General features: G+C 36.7%; 2 protein-coding genes and 1 pseudogene across 2 annotated transcripts in view; 2 read left to right on the forward strand and 1 right to left on the reverse strand.

Moving 5' to 3' along the window:
* Window positions 1-17,748, reverse strand: part of LOC110112727 (ankyrin-1) — a 20,549-nt gene extending 2,801 nt beyond the window's left edge. Inside the window, exons 1-10 of the mRNA XM_020845040.2 lie at window positions 17,648-17,748; window positions 17,482-17,544; window positions 17,228-17,398; window positions 16,299-16,430; window positions 14,043-14,182; window positions 7,037-7,123; window positions 5,410-5,535; window positions 2,996-3,148; window positions 2,786-2,848; window positions 2,302-2,403 (exon numbers count right to left, since the gene is read on the reverse strand). Of these exons, the coding sequence (XP_020700699.1) occupies window positions 2,302-2,403; window positions 2,786-2,848; window positions 2,996-3,148; window positions 5,410-5,535; window positions 7,037-7,123; window positions 14,043-14,182; window positions 16,299-16,430; window positions 17,228-17,398; window positions 17,482-17,544; window positions 17,648-17,678 (1,068 nt within the window). The 5' untranslated portion in view covers window positions 17,679-17,748. The remainder of the gene's footprint in view (window positions 1-2,301; window positions 2,404-2,785; window positions 2,849-2,995; window positions 3,149-5,409; window positions 5,536-7,036; window positions 7,124-14,042; window positions 14,183-16,298; window positions 16,431-17,227; window positions 17,399-17,481; window positions 17,545-17,647) is intronic.
* A 1,817-nt stretch (window positions 17,749-19,565) lies between these two features.
* On the forward strand, window positions 19,566-21,632 carry LOC110112728 (ammonium transporter 3 member 1-like; the record flags this gene model as incomplete). The annotated part of the gene is made up of 2 exons (XM_020845041.2): window positions 19,566-20,132; window positions 20,823-21,632. Coding segments are annotated over 2 exons (1,377 nt in total), but the record flags the coding sequence as incomplete, so codon positions are not given.
* Window positions 21,633-21,707: 75 nt separating this feature from the next.
* Window positions 21,708-27,481, forward strand: LOC110112720 (annotated as a pseudogene).
* Window positions 27,482-27,863: the final 382 nt, after the last annotated feature.

Here is a 27,863-nt window from a genome sequence, read left to right on the forward strand (position 1 = left end):
TCCTTCACATTGTCCGGCACTTTTGCACAAGGTGCTACGTTCTTGTGAGAGCATGATAAGTGCTCCTTCATGCGGGTTACTCCGCCCTTCACAACTTTCTCACAAAAGTTGCACTTTAAATAGACATAGCTCTTCTCTCCGCCGCCAATGTCAACTTGTACACTATACTTCCAAGAAGGGTCCCTCCGCAATGACGTATTCGTCTTTTCTTTACCTCTAACCATGTCTCCTAAAGCAAAAAAACAAATACACTAAAAATAAATTAAAAAAAAAACTAAACCCTAGTTTCTCTTAAACTTGCAAAATATATCCCTAAACTTAATAAAAATACCTAAAATCCAATGTGGAGTACTCCTTTAGGTTGACCGGAAGTTTCCACTTCGCCGGAGAGAGGCGGCGCCGGCGGGAGGAGCGGCGGGAAGCAAGGCCGACCGCGTGCGGGAGCTCGGAATCGCGACCTGGAGCGTGCGGGAGGGAGAAAAGTCGGGTATGCTGAAGGATACGGGTTAAAGGAGAGAAAAAGACCTCATTTTAAGTGAGTGGACCCTACCCAGAGAGGCGTACGCCTCATAATGAGTTGAGCAATTGCGCCTCTGAGGCGCGCCTCAGCCCCAGTGAGGCGTACGCCTCTTGAAAGCCCAAAATTGCGTAGGCTATGAGGCGTTTTTGGGCAAAATTGCGCAAAGGCGCGCCTTGAGGCGCGCCTCTAATTGCGCAATTTTAAACAGAGGTCGGAAAGGCTATAGTCTAGTGACAGTGGCTGGAGAGAGCGTAGTCGTGTGAAGGAGGTTGGTGAAGCCGTACTCTGGAAACAAAGGTCAGAGAGACCATAATTGGGCACAAGCGTCGGAGGGATTGTAGTCAGCTAGCGATGAAGATAAGAATAACCGTAATTGACGGGTAATGAAAGTCGGAAGAACCGAAGTCGGGCAACTGAGATCAAAGGATCGTAGTTAGGGAGACTGAGGTCGAAAGAATGTAGTCGGCGGGCGAATAAGGTCGAAGGGACTATAATCGGGTGACAAAGGTTGTAGTAGGCAAAAGTACGACAATGGAGGTCGAGTGGAGGTCCGATGGTGGCCGGGAAGAGGTCTGGCAGCAATGGCAGGAAGAGGTCAAATGACGGTGATCGGTTGACAAAAGTTTCGATTAGAAGCCCATTAGAAGGAGGTTTGACAGCGATGGTCAGCGAGGGTTTGCTGGTGGTGGTGCTTGGGTGGAGCTCCAAAATTCTTTAAGCCCTAGAGCTTTCTTTCCTCTCTATCTAAAAGAGTACAAGCTCCGCCTTTCATGTGGGGAGTGGGGGTATTTATAGATTTTTGGCAGTGGCATGTCCCATAAATATGGAGAAAATTTTAGAGTAAACCAGAAGCACTCTATCGAATGACCTGCATTGATTCTCTCGATCCTATATTGTTTATTCACCATTTAGGTGCCTAAATGATGTTGGAATCAAGCGATCTTAGGCTCGTTGGATTTGCCTCGTCGAATTGCTAGATTCGATCAGAAGCATGCCATATTCAGAGATCATTTGATCACCAATTAAATATCATGAAATTTCTAATTATTCTTCAGGGCCTCGATTTGAGCTCATTTGGGCTCAAATTAGACCAATTTTGTTGTTATTGGGTTTGCCTCATTAAGACTTTTAGTTTGACTAAGTTTGCTAAAATCAGAGTTCAGATGGTCATGATTTTAATTTTGGAAGTTTTTAATTCAAATATGCATCGAGATTTGTACCTGATCAAGATGATTTTTGGTGGCATATCAATAAGAATTGAGTTCATGCTTGCGGGTAAGTCTAAAGTTGGTAATCTTCCGGGGAGGAAAATTGAACCGACTACAATCGGTTCGATTGAACTGATTGTATTGTTCTCACCACGAGGAAGATGAAGGGGAGAGACAGGGTGACCGAGAGAGATACAGAGAGATTGAAGTGTGTAACGACTAGACGAGAGTGTGAGAGAGAGAGAGAGAGAGAGAGAGAGAGAGAGAGAGAGAGAGAGACAAGGAGCAACCATGATCTGGGGAGAGAAGGCAAGGGCAAGCGATCTGTTGGAAATTGAATAAGAAAGAGAGGGAGTGCTGTTGAACGAATAATGGAGAGAGTGGAGACTGAATGGGGAAAACAGGAGAAAGAGAGAGACAAAGACAATTAAAGTTTAAGCAAGGAAAAGGCACGAGAAGGTAAGAATTTGTGCTAGTAATTCAAGCATTATCATCAAGAAATTTAAATGACTCCATAGAAAATTGCTATTACCAAGAGCTAGCAAAAGTAAAACAAGTTTCTGGAACTGTTACCTGGGTATAAGCATCTACGGCCTCTAAGTATGCTTTTCTTTTATAGGCATCATCACCCCTTGATTTAGCTTCCAAAGCTTTCTCCTTAGCTTCAGGTGCTACCTGCACAACTAACTAAATATAACAGGAAGAAAACGACACGAGTTGCAAAAAATTCTACCCTGGAATTCTCGTCACCAGTAGTCTATAAATTATGTTAGAAAAATTGAGGTTAAACAAGCATGATAAGAATTCTCAATTGAAAAAACTTTCTTCCAAACAACGCCACAGGAAGAACAAGAAAATTGTTCATAAAATGTCAATTTTAGAACATGATGTTTTCTGCGAGAGTGTCAGAATTCAGATCAATAGAAACAATGGCACAAATCAAATTGTTTAAAAAGGGTTAACCAAAATGATGGTTAATTTGAAGTATGCTAAGCAGAAATGTGCGCCTATCAATAGAAAGATACAGAAAGAAAAATTTAGAAGGTTCTTACGCAACCTCAACTATCTCTGAGTTTTCTGAAGTGAGGCCTTTCAGATCTTGAGTTTCCTTTGCACTTTCCTACAAAGTACATCATATTTCCATAAATAAAAATACTCACATAATATGCTAATTTATTCAAAATTCAAGCATGTGCGATATAGTCAGAAAGAAAAATAGTGACTTGTATCAGAGACAACAAAGGAAAACCAAAACTAATGAACGTACCTGCTCCTTGCTTGTCTGAGACTCCATGAATTCAATAATGCCATCCACACTCCATTTTGAAAGGTTCGGAAGTGGAGATGTCACAGGAAAAAGAATCTGAACAGCTACACGATTGCCTCTTGCAGCAGCAACTTGTATAGGTTTTAAACCATCCTGCAACCAAAACAAGCATTGAAATGGTGCATTTTTCCATCACCTTGCAATCCAAAAATAAAGGGTATTGTTTTCAGTGGGACAGGGCCTCAGCCAGGGTAAAAAAACAGAAGAAAAAAAAGCCATGATAAACACTCGACATCTGCAAGTACTTGTAATGGTTGAGTTACCAAACATTCAATCAACTGATAGATATAATAAGAATTGCGTTGACCTTTACCACCTGCATCGTAGCCAAGGCCACACAGCATCTTTGCATAGTCTGATCTTGTCTTTGGGCAACTAAACAGGGGTCAAAGGCCCATAAAGTCAGGCTTTTCTATGATAAAACTAGCTATAGGACTAGCATCATTTCTCCAACAATTATGAATGAATTTATCCCTGAAAATGTTAGTAAATTAACTATTTAAATCAGAGCTGATTATCAAATTTAATTTTAACGTTGTTCCTCGTCTAAAAAATAATTCATTTTCAATTTTCTGAGTTCATAAATATAGCTCAAGTACATTAGTTATCATCAAACATCAACAAATTGTCGCTTCAAAAAATCCCTACCAAACTCTGTTCAATGTATATACATACAGATTAATTTTTCAAAAGACACATTGATATTATAAACAACATTACTATAACATTTCACCTTTTAGTGAGACTAGGTTTTTCATAAGCAATAGCCCTAATAATTAATTATCTCTCTTGATCGTGATAGATAATATTTTATTAAGATTAGTCTATTGGCTATAAAACACTTATATTTTATAAGCAACAATTTGAATTTGACAATTGGGAGCTTTATAGATAGTGTTACAACCTTATGATTATGACATCTAATGGTTGATCTCATCATAAGGAAAGCATGAGCCTTGGTATGTGCATAGCATTTTTAAATTTAGGATATATTTTATCTTTGCAATATACGACAATCATGAAATTGCCTAGCACACAAATAAAGGCCATGCTTGTTCTTATTTTTTTAACATGGAGATTATTGTGTCATGATCATTGTTAATTCTATTGGATTGGGCCTAGTTGCCGATTCGATGCTAATAAACCAACACAAACTTGTGTAGGACTGATACCCATATGATGGGAACATGTATTACAAATTATAAGCAAATAGTTTCCTAATAATGGGTAGGCCACAATCACCCTGCATCAAATAAATCAAAGCATCCAAAAAGTAAGTTTCTCTCGATAATGTGTGGGCCATTAAAAGAGAAACATAAAATTAGATTAAGTGTTGCAAAGATGAGGATGCTCAGGTGGATGAGTGGTTTTACTCTTAGAGACAGGATTCAAAATAAGCATATAAGTGAAAAGATTGGAGTAGCTCCAGTGGCAGATAAGATTATAGAGAGTTGTCTTAGATGGTTTGGACACAAAACGTTGGCCTTTTGATGACTTGGTTAGAAAAATAGATGTATTAGATTTGACTTATGTTAAGAAAGGTAGAGGTAGACTTAAAAAAACATAATTAGAAAATATTAGAAATGATCTTTTTTATTATATTTAAATGAGTTTTTGACTCTTAACATGACAATGATAAAGAAGATTCATGTAACTGATCCCATAGTGGAATAAATGCTTGATGTTGTTGTTGTTGTTTGATAATGTGTGGGCCACCAATCATCATATTTCAAGTAAACCTAAGAGCTCATTAATTTTCTTCTTGATAATGGGCAAGGTTACCAAAAGACCATTATTAGATTTTCAAAGATCGTCAAGCTAGAGTTAAGAAAATAAAGAATGACTAACTTTAAAATTACTAACAGTCTTCCTCGTGAACAAGCCAAAAGACGGCCGTGCATGATAATATCCCACCCAAAAAACTCATGCTTAAGCTAGTGTTCCAATGCTTTCTAGTTTTACAAGTCTCAACATGCAAATAAAGAAGACTTCCTAGTGATTCAAGAAAATTATGATCCGAATGAAGATGTCCGCCTATTAAGATCTTCACTTCAATCCTTAAGTTTGAACCTACATATCAGTGTGGGTTTGACCATGAGAAAATTTCAAACTTGGATATGACAGCCAAACAATAGGGAAAAAAGGAGTCGCTTCTCAGCTCGATAACCAAATAATCTTTTTAGAAGAAACTTCCACATCTACTTCCTCTCACTTAATGGACAACCAAGCATGCCTTAGGCAGTGCTTGAATTTAATGCTATATACATGAGAACAATTAGGCAGTTGCTGAGGAATAGAGAGTATTTCATGGTCGAAGTCTTTATCAGAACTTGTATGAATCAAAGCAATCATACCTCATCAAGAACATTTGGATCTCCTCCAGCATTAAGTAAACAATTGATAATTTCCTTGCTCCCAGCATCCGCAGCAACATGCAACGGAGTTGCTCCACCCGCTTTAATATTGGTGCTAGCACCTGCCTATCAAAAAGGAAATATTCAAGTCAAGACTACTAATGTGTACTCAAAATCTATGACAAAGAAAAACATTTAGTACTTCAAGGCTTGTTTTTCTTTTGAGAATTACATGAATATGTTATTGCAGGAAAATATATTATATTGTATGATTAATAGTAACTTGATCAAACAGAGAACCATAATTTTTACTCCAATAAACTTCTTCACTTCTACTCTCCTTGCATTCCAAATTTTAATGCCACGTCAACAAAAGTATACAAAGAGAAAAATTTTAGAGTGATTACTTGCAAAGTTCAAACAAACAGAATTGTTGCTAAAGATACTTCAAAGTGTTGGATCGCTGGAGTTCATGTCCTAAACATCTACGATTAAAAATGGGCCTTACCCTAAGCTATTCCAACTCATTAATTTCCAAAGGTTAAGAAATCATGCACATTGTGGCTTATTGACACTGCTTGACGTGTAGTCTAGGAAAATTCATATTGACCACTCCTGCTGTAGTTTAATACATGAAAGGAAAAAGTTGCAAAGAGAAAATGATCGAGGCAAGGGCAAGTAACACAACTCTATAACCTCTTAACGAGTAACTGGCTAAACATTATATAAAACTATATGGAAAAAACAAATTCCACTGAAAAAATTTGATATTAGATGGTAACAAAGCCACTTACCACACAATATGAGAAAGCCTTGATTTTGTTAAAATCACTATGTTTCATGTTTTTGGCTAGCTAAGTAGAAAAATCTCAAAGAGCAAACTCTTCAGAAGTAATGCGATTAACTCTCCTGCCAGATAGTGTCATAAGTTGACTCAAAATAGGCACATATTTATATTGTTTCTTAAAAATAGATGAGATTATGGAACGCCAGAATAAGCATAGTAGCTTCAGCAGAGAACTGATAGGAAATACTAGATTTCAAGTATTCCCTAATCACTTTAGCAACAAATCTCAAAGCGAACTGCTGTCCACAGCAGGAAATCAGCAAAAAACAGTAGAAAAGTAGAGGAAAACTGCAGGAGATGAGGAGAAAACACTTGTATTTTACTAGTAGACAATGAAAATAGCAAAGATACAATTTGTTCTTCAATCCGAGAGGAAGAACAACTCTCCAAAGTTCTCCGGCGAAGCCAACCGGCCCATCCTGGGCCGGTCTAACAAGAACCCAAAGCATTATAACAGTTGCCATTTCAACACCAAAAATTTAAGGCATTGCAGTTAACAGTATAGTAATCAAAACGAGATCATTTATCAAATTCTTTCATCTATAAGTTCCTTGCACTTACAGTAGATTGTTGGCTCCGCATAGAACTATCATACCCATTAATATTTTATTTCAAAAAACAAACAGCTGGGTATTAAATTTAAAGAAAACAAAAACGTGAGATCTTTAAAATAACAAGTTTGACAACTAAAGCTAAAACCAATTACAGAATAAGTCAGAAAAAAATTGCAATCACCTTAGATTGTTTGAAGGAGTTTACTATATTTCATAGTACATATACCTCAATCAAAAGCTGCAGACATGTTAGTGACCCAGCAGCTACAGCTGACAATAGTGGAGTAATACCATCTTCTGTCTCTGCATTCGGCTGCAACCAAATAAATAATTAAATATATTTAAAAACAGATCTAAAAAGTAAACTAAATATTGAAACCTCCCTCTAGCTTATTATACACTGCATGTTAAATGTTTTCAATGGGATTTTTTTACCAGAATAAATTATATTATCAGTCATTTGAAGGAGTACAATATGAAGCAATCACAAAATATAGCTAAATGAAAAGATAAACTAAAAAGAAAACACAGCTGACAAGTCCGACAGCTGGCAAATGAACCAACGTTTCCTCAATAAAAATGTCTGATTTGAAACCTAGCATATTTGGAGAGTGAAGAAATATTTTATTGCTTTTTCCTCCCCTCATGAAATATATAATTTGAAATTTTTTATTCCGAAGCTCTTATGTGCTAGAAATGCTACATCAAGCCAACAGATAGAAAGTCCGAATCACAAATGTCCCCAGCAACAGGAAAATCATCACAAGAAAAAAGTAAAAATCCTTAAATGGGTCTACATCACTAAAATATGGTTAAATAACTTTTCTGGACTAGCAACCCAAAAATGAACTAATTCTAATACAATAACTAAATTGATTCAAAGTTTTGATTGCAAATCAGATCAGAAGCAGTTGGAACTACCACCATTGCATTCGAAGATGGATTTTTATCATATGAACGTCCTCCGCTGTACAATTGCTGGTGAATTTCAGTGGTGTTAGGTGTGCTCTGAAGCATCCTGGTAGCTTGTGACAAAAAATGTTGAAAAAGGAACGACAAGGAATTTCTTCAAACTGTGTTGTTTGCAAATAGTCACCAATTGTGGAGCTAATCCAATTTTTTTCCTCCAACGATGTAACATCCATTTCGAATAATACCCTAGCCATTGATAACCTTGATAGCCTGGCTGTATAGCATCCGCTTGAAGTAGCTTAGCAAAAATTGAGCCAAGACAAAATGATGAGGACATCCGACCATAGAGAGTTTACCAGAGATGGGATCAACGATCTATGGCCACGATTACACCGCTTTACTTTTGAGTCATCAGTTGTATTAGATTTATTATTATGTTTGTATTGAGTTTATTACTGCATATTTTCCATTTGTACCCTCACTTGAGGGAGTAGTCCTATGTAAGCTCTAGGGGCATGTTTGTCTTTTATTTCCTTCATTGTATGTTGGCTATTTAAAGCCGCCTTCTCATCTTTTGAGGTAATGATGATTATGATGATATTTTTCTGCACTTGTGTTCCTTTGTGAGTTTTGAGAGTTCTAGTGAGAATTCTTGATGAGTTTGAAGTCCCTAGGCGAGGGCGGCGTACTACCCACCAACCACAAGAAGCGTTCGGGTTCATGGTCCACCTCCTCCTCCAAAATCCTCCCCTTCCAACCGCCGGCCACCCTCTCCTTCCCCTCCCATATCATCGGATGCCACCTCCCCATCAGCCACTACCTCCTCTCCCCCAAACCGCCGGCCCTAAGCCTAGCTCGCCAACCGCCACACCCACCTAACCCCAAGCTATTTCCCTCCCATAGCCGTCAGCCTCCTTGCCCCAAAACCCTAGCCGCCGTCCACTCCCTCCCTTCCTTGACTCCAAAATTCAAACCTAGTATTCAAAACCCTTCCTAATTTAACTCCTTGTATCTTTGGGAAACTATTTGAAATTCATATTCAATTGGATTTGAATTTGGATTTTATTTCCTAAATGAGAAACCCTATTTTAGGAAAGTCCCTTAAATCTCGTCTATTTGAATTTTAAATGAGATTTGATTTAAAACAATCATTCCTATTTCAAGATTATAAATAAAGCAAGCATTAACTCCTCCACTTAAAGCCCCCTCTCCCTAATCAAGGCGCCAGCCCCTGCCCTTGTTCCCTCTCTCTCCCATTAACTCTTCCATTTAATGCTCCCAATCAAATCCTCTCCCATTAAGATGTGCCGCTCCTCCCTATCCCCAATTAGAGGAGATTCAAATTCATACTTCTCCCTCCCTCTCAAACCTCAAAATCTAAAATTAAAGTTCAGATTTTTGAATTGCATCCATCCCTTTGTCAACATACAAAATCCGGAGCCACGTTCCCTCTCCTTCCTCTGGTGCCAGCCCCTCACCACCTCTCCCTCTCTCCTTGGAATTAGTTCTTCTAATTCCCTTCCACCGAACCTCGCCCGGCCCCGAGGGATTTCCACATCGCCAATTGCTGTCCAGATTTCCTGAACATATAAAAAAGACAGCTGTCCAAAATTTTCAGCGAAGATTATTTGTTGTCCCATCATCCGAAAGTCTGTTGTGTGCTATCCAGAAGTTCCCAAGCTAGAGTTTGTCTCCCTTCATGTATGGCTGATCCGAAACATGACCACAGCTTTGTTTTCAATGATCAAGGGTTGATTGACATCCTCCGGTCACAATTCTTCGACATCAACTTTGAGAACGACCAATCTGTTGAAGACTACGTATAGAGGATCATCTTCTCCATCGTCACCGCTATTAACCAATAGCACCCTCCCGTCCAGTGGCAAATTGTTTCTGAATCCTGATAAAGGTGAACTTTCATCCAAGTCTTTTCTCTTCTAAGTTTTCCCTTCATTGTGGCGTCACAAAGGCTATGTTAGCTTTCTCCGTTTCCACCAATCATTAAAAGAGTTGAGTGAAGGATTTCTTTTCATAGTGACTAGTCTAAATGTTAACATTGGGATTCTCTTTGCAAACTTCCATGTAATGCAAAACTTGATTTAAGGAGATTATTTTGTGCTCCTACGATTATCGTGTAACTAATTGCCTAACCTATTCATCACTCCATTGTTTTAATCTTTCATTTAAAATTGCTAGAAGTGAGTAATCGTGTTTACTTTGTTACAAAGCATGTAATTTCATATTAAACATCACCTTAAGCATTTAATCCTACATCATCTGGTATCAGAGCATGGTTGTATTTAGGTGCCTAATTGCCTATAAGGAAAATTTTATTTCATGTATTAGCCTCTAAATCGCATCCTGCACTCATCAATTTACTTGCTTGTATTATCATATTATTTTTCTTCTTGCTTACATAAATCTGAGTCAGTCACCCTTAGACATAGGATGGACCCAGAACAAATTCACTGGACCTTAGATCTGTTGGTAGGTCAAATAAACACAATCACCCTACTCTGTACACATCTTCTAGGCCTCCTTCCATGTACGGGATGACACCTTACCAAATGAGGGACACCCCCGTGCCCCTTATCGAGCTCAACAGTATGGTCACGACTTTCATAATGACCCTGATACACCTTTACTGAAAAACATCAAGGTCGGTGCCCCAACCTTTGACGAAACTCTTAATACCCAACTCTTTATGGACTGGATCAAGGGCATGGATAGTTTCTTTAAGTGGTACAACATTTCTAAAGCAAGGAAGGTTAGGTTCGCTGAAATGAAACAAACGGGTAGAGCTAGCTAGTATTGGGCCCACTTAGAAAGCCTTAGGGAATCTCGTAACGAATACCCCATCACTGATTGACCTTCAATGAAATGCGAGCTCAAGCAAAAGCACTTATCTCCTTCATACTTCACTAGTCTCCTAGATAGGTGGAATAGATTAACACAGGGCAATAAACAGGTGAAGGAATACATTGCAACTTTTGACAATTACCTGATTCGCTGCAAGGGGGAGACCTCTACTACCCTTGCTCAAATTCTGTCCATGTTCCGTACCAGGTTGCACGAGGACCTGCGCAACGAACTGTTTACCCGGAACGTTACTATTCTTGAAAATGCCTACAACCTAGTGTTAGACCTTGAGAAAACTCGTCCCCAACACTCTAGTCAACACCAAGACTCTAGACCTTCCTACCGACCCTCCAGTGGTTCGGCCCCTCACCACTCCACTGCCCGGTCGACCCCTGAAAACATTACCCGACCACCTTCTGGTCCTCCCACACCCCGTCCTGACTTTAGGAGTAAGCCTCCCACCCTGACTACCCCTAGGTCTCACCTAGGGACCAAGTGCTTTCGATGCCAGTGGTATGGGCATATCTCCTCTCAGTGTTCTAGTCCTTACAAAGTCACTATTATTGAGGAGATCACTAAAGAAGAGCCTGAGCCCAAGGCTGACTAGATTCACCAAGTTGAAGATGATGATGAATTCTTTGAGGACGATGACACTGCTGTTGTCCACTATATACAGATAGTTGACACCTCTCCCATCTACGTGGTGAGATGTGCACTGTCACAACCTGTTGCCACTGATGATTGGCGTTGCCGCGTAGGACTTCAATCTACACCTACACCAAAATTAAAGATAAAATTTTAAAGTCATAGTGGATAGTGGCAGTTGCATCAATGTTGTCTCTTCTAGCATGGTGTCTAGGCTTTGTCTGTCCGTCGTTCCTCACCCTAAATCCTATAAGGTGATTTGGGTCAACTCCACTGTCTTAGATGTGAAGGAATGAAGCTTCATACCCATCTCCTTTGCTGACTATAAGAAGAATGTGTAGTGTGACATTCTGGTGATGGATATTGGACAAATCATCCTAGGGCGTCCCTGACTCTTTAATAATGATGTCTACATCTATGGGCGTTCAAACACCTGCGTGCTTAAACATGTGAGCAAAAAGACCAAACTCTTGCCAACGGAGCCCAGGGTTAAGGATGATCTTAAACCCAACCCTGTCAAGCCCAAGAAGGGGTTGAACCTTGTAACCGCCAAGGTTCTGGATTCTGAGATTGCCCAAGGCGCACCCCTATATGCCTTGGTTGGCAGTGAGACTTCCTCTGAGTCTGATGAGCCTATTCCTCAGGAGGTCCAACCCACACTGAGGGACTTTGCTGATGTCTTCCCTGATGATCTCCCTGATTAATTACCCCCGCTTAGAGACATCCAGCACGCTATATATCTTGTCCCTAGAGCCAAAAAGGTGGTGGTCATCCTGTATGAACCCCTTGAGCTGTTGACTCTAGCCCCTATCTCCAAGTGCCTCTGATCCTCTATTAATTGGGCTAGCTACATAGCCTTCTCCCAAATCACGAGACCTCATCACTCTAACTATTGTTTAAATCTCTGGTCTGAGCCCTTTTCATAAAGTTCCCCTCCAGTACAATCTCCAGAAGCCAATCCAGTCGGCTAGCCAAGTGCTCAAACTGCTCACGGTACTCCACCATTGTCCCCTCCTGTATCAGGGCGAAGAATTGCTTATGGAAGTCGCATCCCCTGCTGGTTCAGAAACGATCCAACAAGCATTCTCTAAATTCCCTCCAAGTCCATATGGGTAGCCTCGTATCCCTCCATTGGTACCATGCCAACGTTTTCCCCTCCAAGTGCATCTCGGTCGCCGTTAGTCGCCCCTCCGCCAACCTATTGACATTAAAATACATTTTCACCCTGTATATCCATCCATGTGCACCATCACACTCAAAAATAGGCACCTTTAGGTTCCTCACCCTTGGATCTCCTCCATTCACCCTATTTTCTCCATAATTTCATATTCACCAATATGTTCGTACCCAAACCTTTCGTCAAAATCTCACTTCCACCTTTCAAATTCAGCACCCCTTGGATTATAATCAGTTATTCTCCTTTCAAATTTAGTCCATTTCCTTTCAAATTCAATACCCCTTCGGTCATAATCAGCCCCTCTCCTTTCAAATTCCACCCCTCCTCTCAAATTCAGCACCCTTTCGTTCATACCCGACCCTCTCACATCTCTCCTCATACCCTCTACCCGACTCCTCCTTAGGAATAGGCTTTAGTGGAGGCATTCTCTCCTCCCTCCAAAATCTCCACCTCATGATCTTCTTTTAGCCTTATCAAAATAGGGTTTTTCCCGACTTTCTTAGCTGTTGGAGGCTTCCCTCGCCTCTAACAACGCCGTCTTGGGTTGGCCCTCGAGAAACTTTTTCAACATCTCCTCTAGGATGATAAATTTTTCATCAATCTTCTCATGGACGGCTGAAATTTGACTTTTGAAATATGAAAATTGAGTTTGGAGATCCAAAATTTCATATTTCAATTGTCCGATGTCTCCCTCCAACACTTCTATCTTTCTTCCCGGCACAGGTACCCGGATCAAGGCTCCAAACCGCAAAAAATAATAATTCTAGTATTCAACTAGCATAAATCAACAATTTGGTGGGGAAAACGCAGCAGAATTTGGCAAGTAAATGTCAAGCCCAGGACACGGCTCTGATACCAATTTGATAAAAAGTGGATACAATTTCTTTGAAATCAGCAAACAACAATAAGAAATTAGGAAGAAGAACACACCAAAATTATTTTCCTTGCAAGATATATGAAAGAAAAAGCAAGATACAATTGGATCTTCAATTGGAGAGGAAGATCCGGCTCTCCCAAATCCCTAGACGCCGGGCCTAGAGCCCTCTCAAAAAAGACTAAAGCAAACATAAATCACCTCCTTGAGGACAAGATGACATATTGGGAGGGAAAGGCATTTCATGTAAAAAGTCATCCAGTGATAAAATTGAAATGTTCACATATGCTAATTAAGCTGGAGATACATCACACTGAAGATCCTCATTTACCTAATGTCTAATGTTTAGGCAATCATAATAATATGAAGTAATGAATAATATATGGTCTCAAGAAGTAGGGCTGAGCTTGAATACAGGGCAATGATACTAGGTATTTGTGAAGGAAAAGAGTTAAAAAAATTATTAGAAGAGCTAAACTATCAAGTAGAAAATATATAAGACAATATTATGACAGTTGGACTACCATAAGTACTCTCTTCAGATTTAAAGACCAGTTCTCAGATTTATGACTCTAGAATTAAACACTCGTTTTCAGATTTATTTCTTTCCCTCGCATCTCTATTAATTTAGGTACAACTACTTATAATTTTTTATATAAAATAAAAGAATAAAATTCAATCATAAAATATCTTTTTTTACCCTTCTTCTCATTTTAATTTTCAAGAGTAAACATATAAATTTTAACTGCCAATATGACAACATACATCAGCTTTATGCTCCAACAAAACCTTCACCGAATCTTGTTGTCCGTGGCCAGCAGCCCAAATTAAAGGAGTACCAGCATCACTTTCTGAATCAACTTTTACTCCTTTGGAAAGTAAAAGCTTCAGCAACTCAATGTCTCCTACAATTTATCAATTTAAGAAAAAGAGTCTAAAATGGAATGGAAGAGAAAATATAGGATATTTAACAATTTTAAGAAATACATATATTTAAGAAGATAATAGTGAGTTTAAAGGATTAGCTAGGTATGACAAACAATAAACATCCTAAGCATCATCTGGTACAGAAGAAAAGAAAAAACAAAACAGGAAAAATAAGACTAGTGCAAAATGGACAGTTATGAAAAGATGCTAGCAAAACTAAGAAATTCAGAATTCCTTGGAAGGACAGTTTTACAAATAAAAAAAATTGATTAAAGATTTAGCACTAAGAAGAATGGACAATTAGGAATCATAAATCCAATCCCAAATAGTTGGGATAAGAATAGTGATGATTGTGATAAAGATGATATAGCTAAATCAGCAGAAAAAACATTGCAGCTTTTACACAAACTAAGGTCCATCCAAATAATTAAGCTAACAAGAGTGTCAACTGGCTATACAAGCTCAAAAACCAATCCTAAGGACATTGCTAAGTTACTGTCAACACCTATTCATCTTTCAGGAGTTGTAGGCAAAAAAGGGCTTGTAAAGTTAAATCATGATCATAAAAATAAGGCTTCTATAGAATTGATTGAAAGGACGTAGAAGAAGCTTCTAGTACCCTACCTTGAACAAGAATGACAAGGAAGATTTAAAGAGCTATGCTGGCAACTTTTGGTTGTTTCCCAAGGTTGGAAGTTAATGTATGGCAATTGAATTAAATATTACCAAACCTTGCCTTGAATCTTCTTAGTGACTGTAGACTAGCACACCATGAATGTGTTGGGACTAGGGACAAATGAACTGACAATATGGAGATGCCACAAGCAGATTACTTGCATGTTGATGCAGGAAATCTCACGGTTAGAGTTTCTTAATGCAACTAAATGATATGTAGTATTAATTCAATTTGAGGACTCACATATCACAAGCCACCGATTAATTCAACAACTTATTTTTTTAAAATATAAATAATCAATACTGAAATTAGAACCCAAATGATAACAAAATGATCATAATAATTAAAAGAAATTGGTAAGAATTTAGGAACACAAAATCCAACGGGCAATTGTAATTTAATTCTCACAAATTGAATCTTAGTTGTGCCAAATTTGAACAGAATAAGAGTAATAACAAGCTAATTTCAAAATATGTAGAGGAATGAGGATTGAAAGTAATCAAATATGATGCTTTCCCAAGATTCAAGTAGCCACACTTGTCGTGTACAAAATGTATCACACAACCAACTTGCACACACAAGATTGAAATTTAGAAAGAAAAATTTTATATAACAAAAGTTGTTCAACCACATGCCTCAAAACATCTATTTATATAGTTCTCATTCTTAGATTAGTAGATATAGTTGATAAAGAATTAGTTTAATCTGAGTTAAGTTTATTCCTGAATAATAATAATTATTATTAATCCTACTTAAATTTACTCCTGAAGGAGAATATTTAATTCAACAAAATTTCATTTTCCAACTCCTTGTCCCATCAATCCAACCCCATCAGTTTGACAATCCTGCTAATAATATGTGAGGATGCACAAACTTAGCATATAGTGAATTTGGTTAGTTCAGATGGATTGGTTGGCGGATTTGTTAAACACATTATACCAAATCAAAATATATGTATTCAATCAATTCGGAGGCATTGGTTGATGGATTTGTTAAACCAATTATGCCGAACCAAATTATAGGTCAAACCAAAATTTATAGTAATAAGAATATTTTTTTTCTTTAAGTTTGAAAACATTTTGACTTCTAGGTTTAATCGAATTTTTCAAAATTCAAAAAACCCTTATTCCAAAACCAAAAACAGAATCACAGTAAATAAATCGAACCAAACCAACCAAATATACTTGATTTGGTTCGATTTTTTTATGTAAACCAATTAATGCATGCTACTCAGAAGCTGAGAGATCAGATCAAGAATAATATGGAGGGTGTATATACGTTAGACTCAAATTATAAAAGAAAAAAAGTGTATATATTTAAGCATACAAGATTCTATAGGTATGCATTAATGAAATATTAAAGTACATCTAAACAACAAAATTAAAGTTTTCAAGTTTCAACAAGAAAAGAAAACAGACCAATTCCAGCCGCATGGTGCAAAGAAGTGGCCCCCAATTCACTAGCAGCAGAAGGATTTGCTCCTTGTTCTAGGAGATAATTCACAGTCTGAAAATGTCCTTGACGAGATGCATGGAGAAGTGGAGTTTCACCTATTAAAAAAATAACTAAAAAATGTTACATACAGATGCAAAAAATATGTTTAAAGAAGGATTGCAAACAAGTAAGTAAAACACTAACTTGTAACAATTCTTATGATAGCTAGCAATAGATGAATTATTCAATTAATATAGCCATTAAAAAAAGAAGAGTTAAGGTAGCAAACCAAGTTTAATCTAAAGAACACAATCTCCATGGAATATATGAATGCATTAAGCTTCATCTTACTGCAAATTACTAATTCATTCAGCTGAAAACTATGAAACACTAAAACTTCAAAAAGACCGAAATATGTTAGACTCATTGAAAAATCAGGTAATGATATACTTTCTTTTCCAAAAGTATAACATGATATGGTCAGGATAAACTCTAACACAGCTGAGACACCTCTACACAAATAAAGCAGGTAATGACAATGAACTGTAATTTTTTTATGGCCAGCTTAACAAATATTTTTTTTTTAACGATGATGGTGAAAGTTGCATTGAAGAGTATATTAATGATAGCGGTGATTATAATCATGATTCTGAGTCAATTAGTATAATACATACATACAAACATACATACACCAAAATTTTTAAGCCGCACATCTGCAGTTTAAAATTGGGGGCCAAAAATGAAGCCTTGCTACTAGCACATAATTTGCAATTGATAGAGAAGCGGAGCAAGGAAGTAACTAGCGACTAAAGACGCTAGTAGTGTTCCTAAGAAAGCAAATCTATAATAGGATTTCCAAGCAAGCAGCGAAAGGCATCAAAACATAGCAAAGCCTGGAACAAACGAATCATACCGTCATCGTCTCTCACATCAGCATCAAGCTTCAGTTCTTCCAGCAAGTACTTGCAGACCTCAGTCTTCCCCTCCCTGGCCGCAAAGTGAAGAGCCGTTCGATTGTTCGCATCCTTCACATCAGCCACAGTCCTCGCCAACCCCTTCCCTTCGTCCAGCTGCATTGCCAGTTCTGCACAACATCAAGAACATCAAATACCAAGAAAAAAGAGAAAACTACAACCCCAATAAACCATATATACAGCAAAATCTCACTTTTGAAAAGCTCGAGTTTTCCCGTTCGCGCGGCATCGAGAAACTTCTTAACCTTCTCCCTCACTGCACCAAAGGTGAAAACAAACGATGGAAGCCAGTTTACATGAGGGACGAAACGGAAGCGAAGCATACAAAAATCTTTAACAGAAAAAAGAAAGAGATTGACCTGCTAGGGCTGAAGAAGCGTCAGAGGACATTGCTCCGTAGCGTGGGCGCTGCGAAGAATGGAGAAGACGAACTGAAGCCTCGAAGACAAATCTTTGGGGGCTGTTTGAAATTCGGATTTAATAAATTTTGGGGGTGTTAAATGTTAATGTTAAATTTTGATAAATTTTGAGAAATTATTTGACAATGTAATTCATATTTAAGATAGCTGATTTAATTTTAATTATTTTTAATATATTATAATGATAAATAATATAACTATGAGCTAATTTATATTATAAATTATGAAATTAGTTATTTAGGTGTTATTTATAAAATTATTTATTATATTACTCATTATCTAATTATAATTTTTGAACCATAATTAATTTGTTAGTTATTGTTGAAATTAGAAATTATTTAACTAATACTCATATTAATGATATAATTAATTATTTAAGTATTATTTAATTACTAATTATATTATTAATTATCTCTTTGATCACTTAAATATTCAACCATTAATTAATTATTTAGTTATTATTTACAATATTAAGTATGTAATTAACTATTTTTATTTTAAATTATATAAATTAAACTAATTTAATGACCAATTATACTATTAAATTTTTTTATTTAATTCAATTTATTTAAATATAAATTAAATTAAGGTAAGATTTACTTCAATTAATTTAAAATAAATCAAGATTAATTTAATTTGGGCAACAATGTTTATAATTTTTTGAAATATCATTTATTTATTTCATAAAAATCCTTTAAAATCCTATTAAATTAATTAAAAATGGGTCAAACCGGGTCGATATTTCGGGTTTCCGGGCCAACCGGAACCCGGCCCGGTTTTACAAACGGGTCGAAATCTCTAACCCGAACCCGAAATTTTCGAGTCAGGTTCGGGTCGGGTTTTCGGACCGGGTCAAATGTTGACAGCTCTATCTAAAAGGCTTTGGTAAAATTGATTTGCAAAACGGATACTTAACGATCCCAAAAAACTCACTTATACTGATATGTGTCAATTTCTTAAGGAATTGTAATTGAATGAAAAGCTTCTTATTTTATATTTACATTTCCATAAAATTAGAAAAAAAAAAGTATGATAATTAGAGTACTACGATATTTCGAATATAATAAATATGATTTACAAATTAGAATTAACACGGCCCGATTCAGAGTTAAGTTAATTTAAGCTAATTTTAGGTAAGTAATATTATTATAATAATTTAAGCTAATTTTAGGTGAATTTATTAAATTTAAATATTTAATTTAAGTGGTTAGCAAAGGCGTAGGCACATAGAAGAAGGTGGAAATAAATATGATTTACAAATTAGAATTAACACGGCCCGATTCAGAGTTAAGTTAATTTAAGCTAATTTTAGGTAAGTAATATTATTATAATAATTTAAGCTAATTTTAGGTGAATTTATTAAATTTAAATATTTAATTTAAGTGGTTAGCAAAGGCGTAGGCACATAGAAGAAGGTGGAAGGCATACGAGAGTTAGGTTTTATAATAATTTAAGCTAATTTTAGGTAAGTAATATTATTATAAAGATTATAACAATAAAAAAATTTATTAGCTAGATAAATGGATTCCCATGCCCTCAAAGCCCCTACTAATATATTTTAAGAAAGTGCTAATATACTTCTCATTAAAAAAAATGATTTTATTAAATTTAAATATTTTTAATATTCATTTTAACTAAATTTGAATTAGAATATTCTATTTATGACCAAAAAATTTTCTCTTTTTAGTTCCACCTTTGTTTGTCCAAAGCCCAACAGCCATTGATTCCAAAAGATTCCATTCTTTTCTCCCCCACAATTTCTCAACAAACTCCCTTTTTTCCGCCTCTACAAATATATCTCCGACACCCCGACCTCCACCGCCACAACTCCCATTCCTAAACCCTAAACTCTCTCTCCCACAACATGTCATCCCCCGACTGGCTAAACAAAGGCGACAATTCATGGCAACTCGCCGCGGCCACTCTCGTGGGCCTCCAAAGCGTCCCTGGCCTCGTCATCATCTACGGCAGCATCGTCAAGAAGAAATGGGCCGTCAACTCCGCATTCATGGCTCTCTATGCCTTTGCCGCGGTCGTCGTCTGTTGGTCAATCTGGGCTTTCCGCCTCTCCTTCGGCGACCCACTTCTACCCTTCTGGGGCCGTCCGGATCTCGCCGTACTCACTAATAGCTATATCACCTCCCCAGGCTTCGCCGGCATGTATCCGGCCGCCACGCTCGTCTACTTCCAATCGGTGTTCGCGGCCATAACCCTTATTCTGATCGCCGGTGCTTTGCTCGGCCGGATGAATTTCAAGGCTTGGATGCTATTTGTGCCGCTGTGGCTTACTTTTTCTTACAGCATTGGATGCTTCAGTTTATGGAGTCCGAATGGGTTTCTGTCGAAGGCGGGGGTGATGGACTTCGCCGGAGGATATGTTATTCATCTTTCGTCCGGAATTGCAGGGCTCACCGCCGCCTATTGGGTAATTGATTTTTCATGATTAATGTTTTTTATTAAATTTTAATTTATTATTTTTCACTTAAAAAATCATTTTTATTATTTTAATAGTTCTGATTTGATTTTATTGATTTTGATTGAAATTGATTTGAAGTACGCTGAACTGCTTATGAGAGTTCTATCTCTCCTTCTCCACAATCTGTATTCGTGCGTATTAACTTTTAATTATTTTTTACTCTCCTTAAAAATAATAATAATTTTAAGTCATTAATGATTTTATTTTATTTTATATTTTTTGCTTGAATATCATAGCTATTGAAAATATTTTAAGATTTTATAATATTTTTTCCGAAATTGTATTAGGATAATTGAGATTTTATTTGAGACAACTTTCTAAGTGCTTTATAAAGCTATTTTTTAAAAAAAAAAATATTAAAAGCATGAAAAAAACTAATGGTTTAGAGCCAAAAAATTATTAAAAGCATGAAAAAAACTAATGGTTTAGAGCCATCTGAAGACTAAGTTTCATATTTATTATAGGTTGAATATAATTAAATGATTTGTGAATTATAAATTATAAATTAGTTAATAGTAAAATTAAAAACCAAAATTAAGGAGTTTTTTAGGTTATTTATATATTGCATTAATTTAAAAATAAAAATAATAAATAAACCCTTTAAATTCGTCTTATGTGATTTTTTCCCGACCTTCTCAGGTGGGCCCAAGGATACACAAGGACCGCGAGCGCTTCCCTCCGAACAACATCCTCCTAACCCTCGCCGGCGCCGGCATGCTCTGGCTCGGCTGGACCGGTTTCAACGGCGGCGCTCCGTACGCCGCCAACATCGACGCTTCCGTCGCCATCCTAAACACCCACATATGCACCGCCACCAGCCTCCTCATCTGGCTCTGCCTCGACATCTCCTTCTTCGGCAAACCCTCTGTCATCGGCGCCGTCCAGGGCATGATCACCGGCCTCGTTTCCATAACCCCCGCCGCCGGCCTCGTCCAGTCCAATTCGGCCCTTCTCATCGGCGTTTTCTCCGGCAGCATTCCTTGGTTCACTATGATGGTTCTCCACAAACGCATTCGCTTTCTCAAAAAGATCGACGACACGCTCGCCATTTTCCACACGCACGGCATCGCGGGCGCACTGGGCGGGCTATTAACGGGCCTTCTGGCCGACCCGAAGCTGACCAAGTTATTTTTTGGGGATGACCCGAAATTCATCGGGCTAGTTTTCGCGTTGAAGGATGGGAGGGTTCGGGCCGGGTTCAGGCAGATGGGCATGCAGGTGGTGGGGATACTGTTCGTTGCTTCTTGGAATGTGGTGGTGACGACGACGATATGTCTGGTGATTAGGATGGTGGTGGTGCTGAGGCTGAGGGAGGAGGAGCTGGTGGTGGGCGATGATGCCATACATGGGGAGGATGCCTATGCGGTATGGGGGGATGGGGAGACATATGAGAGGTCTGTTCATGGCCATGTGGGCTTTGATGGGGTTAAGGATGAGGAGATGATGTGATGTGGTGTTATGTGATGTGATTGATGGATGGTTGATTAATGTTGGTTTCGTGAAATTATTCTATACAGAGTCCAGATGGGAAGTTCTCATCCGAATTATGAGTTTACAAACTGTGTACAAATAGTGTGTACATAATTTGAATCAAATAATGTACGAAAATTTTACTCGTTGTACAAAATATGTACACTCATAATTTGGACGTGAGCTTCCCGTCTAAACTCCTCACAGAATAGTTTCTCGGGAGATAGGAAGTATCTCTAAGCAAATATTGATTTATTTTTTATGTTATTTTATTTATTTTATGTGTGTAATTAATTTTTTAGAGTTTTGTTTGTGAAGTTTGAAATTTATAATGGTTTTTATATATATCATAAAACTCTCATGTATTTGTATTTTTTATAGTTCTTTGTGTAATGTCTTGAAATATAATATTATAATTCTGGTACTTAGAAAATTAAGGGTATTATTTGCAAAATTTTATTTTATTTTATATGTTGTATTATGATTCTTGTATGATATTATGATGGGAGAAAAAGGCTCTTATTTGCAACATTTGAGATGTATTAAGTTCCTTCACTCATGCTGAGATTTGTTCTTCAATAGTCTAAGGCTGACATTGTCTTTGAATACCTAATTTTGAAAAATTGGAAGGAGCTTAAGAAAAGTTATATATATATAAGCCAATTAGGTAATAAGACATGCACTTTGTTTGAGGGACTTTGTGGGTGATAGGTGAGGGAAGTCCATCCATGTTTATCAACATCAGTGCAATCCCTGGGAGGACTTATCTGATTACATATGGTCCCAATTTGGCTTGAACTTCCTCTGGGAAATCTAAGGTTGGGTACGCATCGGGTACCCAACTCTGTGTGGGCAAGCTTCACCCACCCACGCCTACCCATGATAATTTTCAGGATGTCGTACCCACCCATACCCACTAACTTTCCACACTCTATAAATACAGTCCACCACAAATTGATGGCCTAGAGGCTTGTTGCACTTTCTATGATCGCAGTGTGGTTCAATGTTGCGTACTGCCTAATGAGGATTATGATAATATACGACATATGACGATTAACAATATAAATCAATTTATTCTCCAATGTTGAGTACCTACTCACCCACCCACCTATGAGAAAATGTTTTAGAACTTTAAAAATTATTAATAATTATTTTTATTTGAACCGGCCGTAAGAACGGTTCACGATTGAACCGGTCTAACTGGTAGGTCCGATTCGATTTTCAAAACACTAGTTCTGTCTCTCCTTCTCCACGATCCGCATTTAAGCGTACCAACTTCTAATTATCTTTGACTTCTAAAAATAATAATTTTAAGTCATTAATGATTTTATTTTATTTTATATTTTTGCTTGAATATCATAGCTATTGAAAATATTTTAAGATTTTAAACTGATTTTTTCAAAATTGTTTTATGATAATTGAGATTTTATTTAGGTTTCGTTTGAGACTAATTTCTTAGTAGTTTATAAGGCTATTTTTTTGTTAAAAAGATTTCTCAAAAACAAGAAAAAAAAAACTAATGATTTAGAGCCATCCAAAATGAAGACTAAGTTTCATATTTATTATAGGTTGTATATAATTAAACGATTTGTGTATTTTAAATTCTAAATTAAATTATAAATTAATTAATAATAAAATTAAAAACTAAAATTAAGGAGTTTTTTAGGATTAGCTTTTTTATTTTTATTTAAAATTTATTTTGTTCCATATTTCTCGAATTTTTAATTTTCATTTTTGACAAAATTCAAGTAATATTAAAGTGTAAACAAAATAAAAGTGATCTCAAACAACTGCTAAATACTTTATGGTCAATTTAAATCATTGTTTGAACCATACTTTAAAATTGAAGAAAATTCTATATCTATTAAATTTACTTTGAGATAAAAATAATAATATATTATTAATTAATATTTATATTATATTTAGTAATTAAATACCAAACTCTTATTTTATTTCATATCTAAAGCACAAACTATTCATATATATTACATTCATTTAAAAAACCCTAAATTGCAATTTTGAAAATTCTAATTAATTATAAACATTTTTTGAAGTTAAAATCTCTTTAAATTGCATTTTTGAAATTAATTTCCTAACAAATTTTTAAAATAAATATCAACAACTAAACAGACAAAATCTTACCTTAATTATATTTAAGATAAAAGGAATTATTTCCTTTAGAAAATTTTTTCTTTTCAAATGAATATAATCTTTTACGTAAATATAATTTTTGCTCACTAAAGATTTTAATTTGCTTAATAATTTGAAAAAGAAGATGAAACGTTCAATAACTTAATTATAAAAAATAGCACAAGATGACACATCAACTTGTATAATATTCACGAAGGTGTAAAAATGTACATAATATGCTTGGGTGTGATATAATACCAAAAGGCTATTAATATATGTTGACCTCATTGTTCGAAGTCAATTTCCCCGGAATCGACTCTAGTACCTAGGTTTTCGTACCCTAGTGTAGATGTCGCACCCATAAGATTTCTCTTAGGTGAACGCCCACTAACATAGCATCGACTCGAACCTATCACTCGATTCGAATCAAAATCAATTCAATCTAGATTTTAATTCAACTCCAAACGAACTCAAATCAAGCTCGATTTATGATTTGTCGATATCGATCGACTTAATTTAATATAATCTAATTCGATTTCGATCAAATTGATATATCTTTGGGCTGAAATCAATTCACCAATCAAACACCAAATTTTTCTAATAAAATTTGTTTTAATTCTAATCAAATTAAAATCAACCCATCCATTGTATTCTAAATTTTTCTTTAATAAAATTTCAAAAAAATTTTTTTTTTTAAGATCAGCCGTTTAAATCCCGTTTTAAAGTATGAATTAATCTTAGCCATTTGATTTGAATTAAGAGGTGATGTTGGATTTGCTTAGGCAGTATAACCACCCAGCACCCACGTCTCTCTCACTCCCTCTCTCAATTTCGGAAAACCCTCTCCCTCACTACAGTTCGCAACTCCCGATCTCCCTCTCTGGATCGCACAAGAAAACTCCTCCCCATTCGGTACTCTTTCATTCGCCCGAAGCCAGAGACCGATCGCCCTAGCCGACGTCGCTGCTCTCCCTCTCATCCCGAACTCCTCTCTCCGTCGCACCTCTCTCTCGGCTCGTGAGAAAATACAGGCGGAAGAAGCACGCAAGAAAAGCTCCTTTGCCTCTCCCAGTCGTGAAATCTCCAGGCCCTCGTCGCTCTTTGTAGTTCACGAACAGCTTCAGCCCGTGACCTCTCGCACACGAAGCCCAAGGAAGCCGAAGAGAGTTCCGAAATCCCCAAGGCTTCATTTCCTTCTCCATTCTTAGAGCACAAATCTCCCCATCCCCTTTGGATTCATATTTCAAGATCTAGGTGAGATCCCTCTCCCGTTCGCTTCTCCATTTCGCACGACCCCGAGGCCTAATCGAAGTCGTCGCAAGCTCTAGTCGCCGGCTTTCCTTACTTTGCAAGGTAAATTCATCCCATTCTTCTCGTTTCCTTTTTCCCCATTCTTTTCCATATAATTTCTTCTCAAATCTCTTTATTCTTCTTAAACAATGATCTCATTTGGTTCATTTTTTTTTTATATAAGAGTATAGATTGTTTTTTATTTTATACTTCTTAAATCAGTTAACATCTCTTGAAATTAGAAAAGAGGATTTCTTTATATCATTTTCATAAAAAAAAAAATTCCTGAAACTCCAATTTCTTGATTAAAAAATGAGGGCAGTTTAGTTTATTTTGTTCTCTTTTTGTTTCTCTTAGAAGAAGACTTTTATATAATAGAGCTTGCTTTTTGATGCAAGATTTGTTGAACCTATAAATATAATTGCATTATTTTCTCTGAAAAAGGGTTTAAGATAGTGTTTGCTAAGAATTTTCTATTCATTTTTCTTAAAAAAAAAAAAAGTGGTTTATATAAGGCCTTACTTTCTAAATATGTTAGTTAAGTGATATAATACCATATCAATGAAATAATATTAACTAATATATATATATATATTTTAAAAGATGCAACCTACTGCATTGCATTAATCACCAAAAAGAAAATACAAATTACAAAATATTAACATTAGATTCATCCTTTAACAAACTAATAAAAGGAGGAACCTTATTCATAGTAATATATTCCTAAAGAAAACTTCTAAAGAGAGCATAGTTAGCACATAAGTCCGCTAAGTTATTACAATTCCTATCTATATAGTTGAAAATAACATGATTGAAATCCTTGATAAAACCAAGATCTTTCATCCCCTGACCACCTCTCCTATTCTTGAAGAAACTTAATGATATTGGAATTATCCCTTATAATTGAACTTCCAATCCTTAATGACATCCTTAAGAGATTGAATAGCTAAATGCTCCAATCGAGAAACATCCCAATGAACACAAGTATGTCCAAATGCCAAAAGAAAATTTACCTTTACTATGATTAAAGTCATCATTATTTCTAACTTTATATGACAGTAATAATGAAGCATCAAACATTAACTTTGATCCAATCTAGTGGAAGAGGATGCCAATGATTACACAACAGCCTACTTGAATAATTAGCACCATAGTGGCCCGAGTTAAAATTATCATTAAATGTAGAAACTGTAACATAACTTTTAGAATTAGCAGCAATCACCATTGAACTTTCTTCATTGCCTTCATGAATCACCTATTCCCAGACTTCCATGAAAAGTATACTAAATTAATGTTTGAATCATATTTTAAAATTGAAGAAAATTCTATATATATTAAATTTACTTTGAGATATATAGATATATTACATTCATTAAAAAAACCTTAAATCCTAAACCTTAAGCCCTTCTCAGGTCGGCCCAAGGATACACAAAGACTGCGAGCGTTTCCCCCCAAAGGACATTCTCCTAACCCTCGGCGCCGGCATGCTCTGGCTCGGCTAGACCTGTTTTAACGGCGGCGCTCCTTACGCCGCCAACTTCGACTCCTCCGTCGCCATCCTAAACACCAACATGTGCACCTCCATCAGCCTTCTCATCTGGCTCTGCCTCAACATCTCCTTCTTCGGCAAACCCTCCGTCATCGGCGTCGTTCAGGGCATGATCGCCGACCTCGTCACCGTAACCCCCGCAGCCGGCCTCATTCAGTCCAGCTCCGCCCTCCTCACCGGCGTCTTCTCCGGCAGCATTCCTTGGTTCACCATGATGGTTCTGCACAAACGCATTCGTTTTTTGAAAAAGATCGACGACACACTTGCCATTTTCCACACGCACGGCGTCGCGGGGGCGCTGGGCGGGTTGTTGACGGGCTTGCTGGCCGACCCAAAGCTGACCAGGTTATTTTTTTTGGATGACCCGAAATTCATCGGGCTGGTTTTCGGGTTGAAGGATGGGCGGGTTCGGGTCCGGTTGAGGAAGATGGGTATGCAGGTGGTGGGGATGTTTTTTGTTGGTGTTTGGAATGTGGTGGTGACAACGACGATATGTGTGGTGATTAGGATGGTGGTGGCGCTGAGGATGAGGGAGGAGAAATTGGTGGTGGGCAATGATGCCATACATGGGGAGGATGTGTATGCAGTATGGGGGATGGGGAGACATATGAGAGGTCTGTTCATGAGCATGAGGGGTTTGGTGGGGTTAAGGATGATGAGATGATGTGATTGATGTATGATTGATGAATGGTTGAATAATTCCGTGCGGAGTCGGACGGGAAGTTCTCAATTTAGAATCTATCTTTTTTTAACTTAATTTAGGATCGGCATGACATTGACGGTTTTAAAATTTTTTTATTAAAATTGTTATATAAAAAGATAAATTATATAAAAAAAATTTACAATCAAAATCACATCATATTTTACCTGCATTATACCTACAAATTTTCTTTTTGAGTTTTCATACTTTAAAATTATTGTACAATCACTTTATTATCAATATTATTAAAAATATCTTTTTTCAATATAAGTAATCAAAGAATCATTCATCCAAGAGTCTCTCATTCAATTAAACAAATGATTTTTCTTGGTAATGATCAATACTAAAAAAAAATTAATCTTTTTTTTATCTTAATTTAGGATCAGCATTGATGTTTTTAAAAAAAAATCACATCATATTTTACCTTCATTAGAGTGCCAGTTGGTAAATATTACTTGGCTGATTTTGGATACACAAGCACGAATGAGCTAAAAACACAATTCAGAGGATGTTGATATCATTCAAGTGATTATCATTGGGA

Source organism: Dendrobium catenatum, unplaced genomic scaffold, assembly GCF_001605985.2.
Source record: "Dendrobium catenatum unplaced genomic scaffold, ASM160598v2 fragScaff_scaffold_705, whole genome shotgun sequence".
Classification (NCBI taxonomy): Eukaryota; Viridiplantae; Streptophyta; class Magnoliopsida; order Asparagales; family Orchidaceae; genus Dendrobium; species Dendrobium catenatum.